The 9132-nt window shown below is 39.0% G+C and overlaps 1 protein-coding gene and 1 pseudogene across 4 annotated transcripts in view; both read left to right on the plus strand.

Annotated features, from left to right (window-relative positions):
• Positions 1-9132, plus strand: part of Tekt1 (tektin 1) — a 52227-nt gene that overhangs the window by 22700 nt on the left and 20395 nt on the right. The window contains exons 1-2 of one of the 4 annotated variants that reach the window (XM_023723276.1): positions 430-458; positions 1134-1340. In XM_023723276.1, the coding sequence (XP_023579044.1) occupies positions 1151-1340 (190 nt within the window). In that variant the 5' untranslated portion in view covers positions 430-458; positions 1134-1150. Of the gene's footprint in view, positions 1-429; positions 459-1129; positions 1341-9132 lie in introns of those variants that run through there. The other 3 variants (XM_023723275.1, XM_004638303.3, XM_023723274.1) reach the window with 3 other exon arrangements.
• On the plus strand, positions 2915-3704 carry LOC101573758 (annotated as a pseudogene).

A 9132-nucleotide genomic window follows, 5' to 3' on the forward strand; every position in this document is an offset into this window, starting at 1 on the left:
AGAGAGAGAGAGAGAGATTGGGCTGGTTTCAGACATCCAGAGGTCTTTAAGGGAAGCGGCTCAGATTTCAGGTGGGATGAGAATGTAGCAGGGGAGTGCATGGGAGTGTGTGGTGGATTTCACAGTTTGAGCTGTGTGCCCAGGAAGTGCACGTATTTTAGTCTTTCTCTTGTTCTTGGCCTCTCAGTCTGTCGCCTCCTGGTGGTTTTTGTTTGTTTGTTTGTTTTGCCTTGGCTAGTTTTTAGATTCTTTTATTTGCTGAACAGGCTCAGTATTCAATTTACAAGTGCCACCTTTGTTTATTTGTATCGTTTGGCAGAACACTAGTCTATGACCCAATAATTCTCCTGAGTCATAAAACCACACACAAGAGTTTACTAAAGGACTTGTAGGAGAATATTCATAGCGTTCTCCTCATAGGCTTAATGTAGAACTAACCCAGGTGTCATAAACAGTAGGTAAAGTAATGTTTAGCAGAAACATTGGCTTATTTTTATTTGATATTATAAAAGTATATTGTTTGAATTTATCAATTGTGCTTTCTGTTACAACCAGTCTTTTTTCATTTATTCTCTCTTAGTCTCTATTATCTTTTTATTTATTTATTTTTTTTGTGGTATTGGGGATTGAACTCAGGACTTTGTGCTTGCTAGGCAGGCACGTAAGTCACTGAGTTATATTCCCAGACTTCTATTATCTTTTCATAGTTCCATATTTTACCCTGGAGATTGTATATTCAGTGTACTTGTCTGACCTAGAAATTACAGTACACTATTTATTATCAATATTAGCACATTTTCATTATGAGCATAATGATACATGAAAAGAAGTCAGATACAAAAGAATACATAGTGTATGATTCCATTTATATTAAGCTCAAAGCCGGCAGACAAATCTGTAGTATTAAAGGTCAGGTTAGTGGTCAGTCTGTGGGCTGGGGTGACAACTAGTGGAAAGAGGCTGCAGATGTTGGTAGGACTCATTTCTTGACCTGGGTGTTGGCCTCTCAGGTGTGTCCATTTTGTGTACAGATTATAATTTGTGCACTTCTTGGTATGAATATCATACTGTAATAATAATGAAAGGAACACATTGTTTTCCTGTAATCTAAAACAAAGTCTACCTTTGATCAGGACTTTGGAAATTTCTAATGGCCAAGCTACTGCAACTTCCTCCCAAGTTCCTGCCCTCGGAGTGGCACATTGCTAACAAGAACCAGTACCACAGGGCAGAAGCCCAAAGGTCCCGATCCGAGCGCCTAGTGGCAGAAAGCCAGAGGCTTGTGGAAGATATTGACAAGAGTACAAGGAAATCCCAAAGTGATGTAAACAAGAAACTTGGTAAGTATGGTATATTTGTGAGCATTCTGATGAGGCTATTGAGGTTTATCTATAATGTCCTGCCTGGGTGTGACAACTGGCATTCTTGAAGTGTCAGGGAAAAATATTCTCTAGGTCTTGTGGTTAAAGTCTAGGTATTCTCTAGGTCTTGTAGTTAAAGTCTCTGATATTGTGGTAGGCCCGTAGTGATCCGCCATTCATTCATTCACTGACTCGATACATGCCTTTTGAAACTCTATGAGCTGTGCACTGGGAATATCACAGGGACTGAACAGTCTTTGCATTTCAGAAGTCCTGGATTGAAAAGAAGAAAGATAAAAATTGTCAATCAGAATATAACCAGCTAGGTGCTGGGGTAAATGAGGCTAAGGTAGAAGTGGGATAGGCACTGGAGAATTGGCAAAGATTTCCTAAAGAAAAATATCCGAGCAGGTTTTTAAAGGATTTTTTAACCTATTGTCATGCATCAATAACTTTACAAAAGTATAAATGGAAGACTGTTCTGTTGTGAAAAAAATATGGATACACGAAAGAGTTAGGATAGATATACAGCTACTTTCTCTTACTTCATTGAGAATAAAAGTTTGTACTAATACTGCTTGACAAAAAAAGAAAATGTCTAATAATTCTCAACTTGATGAAAAATCTATCATTTCTCCATAAAATTGCCTCTGCTTCTTTGTTGACTATAAAAGAATAAATTTATTGACTGAAAAAATAAATAAAAATTAAAAACAATAACAACAAAAATAAAATAAGATAAAATCTATGCTGTCAGTAGGCCTATAGGTGCCCCATTTCAAGGCCTTCTGCTGAAGAGACAGCTTAGATCTACCTTAGGAATGTTACTACATAGCATAAAGTGCAAAACTTAAGTTATCTTAGAAGAGTTAGAACAATAGTACCTAAATTTAAAAAACGAAAAAGCATGAATATTCTTGCCACAATGAAATGTGCATCACTTACTTCTCAAATGTAATGTCAGGGGCTGGAGAGATGGCTCAGTGGTCTAAAGCACCTACTTAGAACAAGCTTAGCAAAGCACAGGGACCGCGGTTCAATCCCCCAGCACCACATGCCAGCCAGCCCCGCCCCCTGGTGGGCTGAGCTGGCCACACACATAAATAAATAAATAAATAAATAAATAAATAAAACAAAAAAAATTAAAAAAAAATGTAATGTCAGGAATCTTGCCTCTAACAACTGTCAGCACTGCTTCTCACAGTGCGATTCTGCATAGACCCTTAAGTGCTGCTGGCTGCAACACTCTTAAAAGAGACTTGAATGAAGAGCAATAGCAATATTACCATCTCTTACTTAAAAGGAGAATTGGGTATGAAGATACAATTTGAAGATCTGCATATTGATGGCAGCCTTATTTGAAAACATATGCAAAAATGTGAAGTGGGCTCTCAGTCTCAGAGCGCCAGAATCTGGCGGCAAGAGGAAGGCTGTGGGGCAGCGTTTCTGTAGCGGTTTAGGTTTCTGTTTGGAGCCACAGTTGTTTAAAGCTTGGGGTACTTGGGAAGGGGCTGCCACTCCCAGCTGTGTTGACTCTGACTCTTGGGTCCAAGATGAACAAAGTCTGTGCTATTTTCGGGGGCTCCCGGGGCATTGGCAGGGCAGTAGCGCAGTTAATGGCCCAGAAAGGCTACTGATTGGCGATCGTGGCCAGAAACCTGGACGTGGCCCAGGCTGAGCTAGGCGGAAATCATTTGGCTTTTAGCTGTGATGTTGCTAAAGAACATGATGTTCAAAATACATTTGAAGAGATGGAGAAACATTTAGGTCAAGTTAATTTCTTGGTTAATGCAGTTGATATTAACAGAGATAACCTTTTAGTAAGAGCAAAAACTGAAGATATGGTATCTCACCTTCAGACTAACCTCTTGGGCTCCATGTTAACATGTAAAGCTGCCATGAGGACTATGATTCAGCAACAGGGCGGGTCTATCGTTAATGTTGGCAGTATCGTTGGCTTAAAGGGCAATTCCGGCCAGTCTGTATACAGTGCCACTAAAGGAGGATTAGTGGGATTTTCCCATGCACTCACTAACGAGGTAGCAAGGAAGAAAATTAGAGTGAATGTAGTTGCACCAGGATTTGTCTGTACAGATATGACCAAAGATTTGAAAGGGGAACACTTAAAGAAAAACATCCCTCTTGGGAGGTTTGGAGAAGCTATTGAAGTAGCCCACGCAGTTGTGTTTCTTTTAGAGTGTCCATATGTTACTGGACATGTTCTAGTGGTGGATGGAGGGTTACAGCTTGTGATGTAATTAGAGACTGTTTGTTATAATGGTGGTTTGAGTCATTTTGACTATTGATTGTAAATGATACCTACCCGGGGCTGGCATGTACTAATCAAACATACTGATTCCACAAACGTTGATTCTCATGTTTATATGACTGTCTGAAAAGAACATTGTGTGACCAGCTGTGTTTCAGCTAAAGGGTGTGTGTCATCTCCTGTTGATTACTTGTGGGCTGTACTAATTTTACTGTGGAGACATTTTGCAAGGGATGTAAACAGGTGTTAACTTTCATATTTTGTCTCAATTATGATGAATTTTTTCACTGTATCTGTTTGAATTTTTTATTTTATTTTTCTTTGGTGGTACCAGGGATTGAACTTGAGACTTGTGCTTGCCAAGCAAGCACTTATTCAACTGAGCTATCTCCCCAGCCTCTGGTTGAGTTTTTTAGATGCTAACTTTTTTGAACTATTGCCAAAATAAGAGTATTTACAGCACAGTGATTAGTTATCAGTGTTTTAGCAGCCCTGTTGTTAAACATTTTGTTGTGGGGCATATGCTTAGGCCAACAGTTTTCTGTAGGTTAGGAAGAATAGTATCAGTTAGATAAAGAAATGAAGGTAGACTTCTTCTCAGAGAGTAATTACCCTTGGCTAAGCAAATGGACAAATAATGTGAAAATTTAAGTATGGAGCATTTGGCCCATTCTTTAGAAATCCTGAAAGGTGATGAGGCTTCATGTATATGCAGCAATATTAAGGTTTTAATATCTGGTGCAATAATGAGCTGCACAGATGTCATGAATATAGGAAGTGCCTTTTTTTTTTCTTATTCCCCAAAATTCAATATATTGAGCTGTTAAAAATAGCATTCAGAGTATTTTGTGGGCCAGAGGTTGTGACATATACTTGGTGTTCCAGCAAATCAGAAGATGGAGTCAGGAGAATTGCAAGTTCATGACCAGCCAGGACAACTTAATGAGACCCTGTTAAAATAAAAAAAAATTAAATCAAAATTAAAAGATAAAGAATGCTGACATTCCCTAGGTTCAATCTCCAGTATCACAAAAAAGTATTTTGCATTCATAAATATGATGCTTACCTTAACATTTTAGAGTGAACTCATAACTAATCATTTGGAGGGGAAATAATTTGTGCAAAGCAGATCATTTAATTTATATGCTTCTATGATCCAGTAAAGGGACAAGACTCTTCAGGATATTCAAGAATAGTATGTTACATTACTACAATGTTTTCTCAAGCTTTTTAAATGAAAATATATATAAATTAAGAAATCACACCCCTGCCCTAATGTGACAACATGCTATACTTAAATAAAATATTTTATAATTAAAAAAATGTGAAGTGGTTTTTCATGCTCTTGTTAATATTTTGTAAGCTAATAAATTTTTGATTAAAGGGGAAAAAAGGATTTTTTTTAATAGAAGCATTTAAAGGACATTGCCTTTGTATCAGAAAACAAAACAAAATTGTAAAGTGAAATGAACATCTTCAAAACCAAAAGGTAATAGATCAGATAGAGATCACAAACTCAAATGTCTATAGTGGCTGTGTAGGTAACAAAGGGCGCTTGAATGTAAGACAATAAAGAGTGGTAGGCATTGGTTTTCAAGGTCTGAATCTTGATAGCATTGATTTGTTGAATAATTTAAAAAAGCATTTACAAATGGCATGAAAAACCATCAACAGGCTAGGGTGCAGCTCAGTGGTAGAGTCTGTGCTTTGCAGATGGAAAGTCCTGCGTTCAATCTCTAGCACTAGAAAGAAAGAGAAAGAAAGAGCTGGGCTTGGTGGCACACACCTGTAATCTCAGCACTTGGGAACCTGAGACAGGAGGATGGAGGTGAGTTTGAGGCCAGTCTTTATTGCTTAAACAAAACTCTGTCTCTAAATAAATGAATAAATAAATAGATGAATAAAAATAAAAATAAGAAAGTAACATCCTCAAACCAAATAATACCATCAAATGCCTCGGGGTAAATTTAACAAAACATACATAACAGCTCTACATGAAAAACCATATGCCATGAGCACAAGAAGTTACAAAGGTTATAAAGAAATGCAATGATATGTAAGTCAATGGATCAAAAGAGTCAATATTTTTTTTTAACATTTATTTATTGTGTGTGTGTGTGTGTGTGTGTGTGTGTGTGTGGCCGGCTCAGCCCACCAGGGAGCGCGGCTGGCCGGCATGTGGTGCTGGGGGATCGAACCGCAGTCCCTGATGTTTTGCCAAGCTTGTTCCAAGTAGGTGCTTTAGACCACTGAGGCATCTCTCCAGCCCCAAAAGAGTCAATATTTTAAAGATGCCAGTTTCCACTTGTATACATCTATAGATGCAGTGCAATGCCAGTAAAAATCTCATCAGGCTTTCTCTTAAAATTGGCCAACTGCTCCTAAAATTCACATGGCCAAGAAAAGGCATGACTGTCTTGAAGGAGACCATATCTGGCAGACTCTCCCTGTAAACTGTAGGACTAAGACAGTGAAGTAAATACTGCAGTGTTCAAAGGAGGATGGTAAATAGCACCACCCTCGAAGCCACCCACATACTCATCAACAGGAGAACAGATAACTACTGTTATCATGTACAACAAAGAAAACAACTGATCTAGAACTATGTGAGACGCTGCACATGGATCTCACAAATGTAGTAAGATGTTGAATCAGATAATACAAAAATGAATACATATCATTCATTTGTATAGTAAATATATGTGTGGATTCCTGTTGGGTATGTGCCTAGAAGTGGAATACCAAGGTGAAAGGTGATACATCTGTCCCACGTCAGTAGACTCTGCCAGTTTTCTAAAGGGGTTGTGCCAGTTTATACAAGTGGGCTCCAGAGTTCTAGTAGCTCTAAGTCCTTTCCAACACTTGGCATTTTTCTTTGTCTTTTCTTTTCATGCTTCTTGTTCTTTTTTATTCCAGCCAACCTGGGTGTGTAATGGCATCCCAACTATGGTTTTATTTTTTGTTGTTGTTATTGTTTTTGAGACAGGGTCTTGCTATGTAGTTCTGGCTGGCCTTGAACTCACTGTGTCGTATTGATCTACGACTACATGCAACATCACACATTGCTCTCACTAAGGTAGTAAGATGCTGAGTAAAATAATACAAATATATATGTATATATATATATTATATAGAGCAAAGCAGACAAACAGAAAACAAGGAAAAATTAATCTACCCCATTAGAAGTCTAAGTTGGTTTATAGGGAAGCTAGGGACTGGAAGAGGCCATGGGAACCTTCCTAGAATGCTAGTGATGTCCTATTTCTTGAGTCTGGTGTTATTTTACTCAAGCTGCATGGGTGTGCTCACTAAGAAAACTTGTCAAACTATATGGCACGTGTGCTTTTCTATAGATTTATAATTTTTTTAAAGTTAAAAATAACTTACAGATGCATTCTGGTGGTGGTGTTGGTGATACAGATGAATCAGGCCAGTGTCTTCCCTTAGGCAACCAGAAATCTGAAAGCAGAGACATGTCAGCTACGCAGACACCTGGGATGGGGTTTAATTTTTCCCATGAGTTAGCACTGATAAAACACCGTCAGGTTAAGGAAGGGACACAAAGCCGTTGTCTGACCCAGGGACCACCCAACTTCCCAGTCCAGTAAACACTCAGTCTACATCTACTTGACCTTGAGTTGAAAAGCTCAGTTCAGCAGATAGCTAGTCAAATTATAGAAGGTAGAGATAGAAATCCAGGACAATAGAGATCATGAAAGGGAAAGAAACTGCTCAAAAGGAAAAAAGAACTGGGATGAGGGAAAGGAGGAAGGAAAGAAAGAAAGAAAGGAATACACACACACACACACACACACACACACACGATAGCTAAGATAATTGTACTACTAATTCATAAGAGTTTATTGAGAGGAACAGGTAATACTTAATGTTTTGGTCAATTTGGCATGTCTGTATCTGGTCATCTGAACAACTACTTTGAAGCTAACAATATGCAGTATAACAACCGTTGCTGATTTCCTATCATCTTGTTTTGAAATTATGTATTGTTCATAAACGCTTTTTACTTTTTATTCTCTTTAAAATAAAAACAAAGAAATCCGGGAGTCATCACATGCAGCTTGTAATAGAAGCCATGTATGTAGATTAGACTGTACAGAGAATGTGTTGAAAGAAAGGAGGCCAGAGTATGAAAAGGATCAAGAGAAGGACTGGAGAACAAAAGCTCAGAGAGAAGATCAAAATTATGAGAACGAGGTCAGGATTACAAAAGATAAGAGCTTTGGGGGTGAGGGAATCTGCTGATGGTTGTCAAGTGTCAAGGAGGCTGAGAGCTGAAGAGAAATGAATTTGAACTCATGGCTTAATGCATATCATTGACCTTTGAGATAACAGGCTCAACAGAGGAGTGGAAGGGGAAAGGTGAGGACAGAAGTCAATCTCAAAGTGCTGATGGGTAGACGTGGACTTACCTGCTGGGTTGGGTGTGTGCAGTTGCTTTCTCTTCCTTTTAAAATTCCAACAAAGCTGCCATAAAGGATTCAGGAAAGCTATGCCTCGGTAACAAGGAGAGGAACAATTGCACGCAAATGATGAAAATGAGATTTTGGAAGCTAGCAAGGTCAAGTCATTTAGGGATGGCATAATGTCAGGATGCGGGGAGGACAGTAAGCAGCTAACTAACTGACTTGTGCTGCAGATTCAGGCTGCAGAAATTTTGAAATGTTTCAGGTCAAACTCATCCAGTTATTTACAAAGCTAGAATTTCAGGACACAACGCGAAGATTGGTTGAAAGTCTTTATAAAGAGCCCCCTTTCCACTCTGGCTTGCTCTCACCCCAACAGAAGAGTCAAATGCAAAGCTTTCAATAAAAGTCAACTTGGTGGTATTCTTCTAGCTGGTTCCCAGGACACAGGGAGCCAGGCTTCCACCCTCAAACAATAGATTGGAAGATTTCTGTATGGAGAAACTGACAGGTCCAAAAAGAAACATATAGCTATTAGCGTTTCAGCACTCTCCACTTAAGTGCCCATGCCAGCCTTGTCCCTTTGTACAGTACAGCTCTCCTGAGCAGTAAGTGCTGCCCATGCAGATAGAGCTTCCAGGTAGCAGTTTAGCATCTCCTTCTTCAATTAGGCAGGGCTCACCACCAAACATTTGAAGAAAGCCTCTAACACAATAGACACCGAGGCAAGGAGATCATCAAACATACATGGCAATTTAGGACACAGCTCATAGAGCAAAACATGAAGCATGCTACCAGGTCCTGGAGAACCCAGAGAACATACTAAATTGGTGGAACAAGCAAATTTAAATAAAGAGGACAGATTTCAAAAGAAATATTGAAAGATAAATTTGGAGAATATTCCAAAAGTAGAGAAAAACAAAGAAATAGATTACTGGAGGACCAGCGAGACTAAAGTGGGACTAACGTGCCTGCTTAGGCAAATTTAGGCAAACACAGGGACTGCAGTTCGATCCCCCACACCACATGCCACATCAGCTCTGCTCTGCCCCCCTGGGCAGGCAGAGAGAGAGAGAGA

Source organism: Octodon degus, unplaced genomic scaffold (assembly GCF_000260255.1).
Source record: "Octodon degus isolate 3935 unplaced genomic scaffold, OctDeg1.0 scaffold00098, whole genome shotgun sequence".
Taxonomy (NCBI): Eukaryota; Metazoa; Chordata; class Mammalia; order Rodentia; family Octodontidae; genus Octodon; species Octodon degus.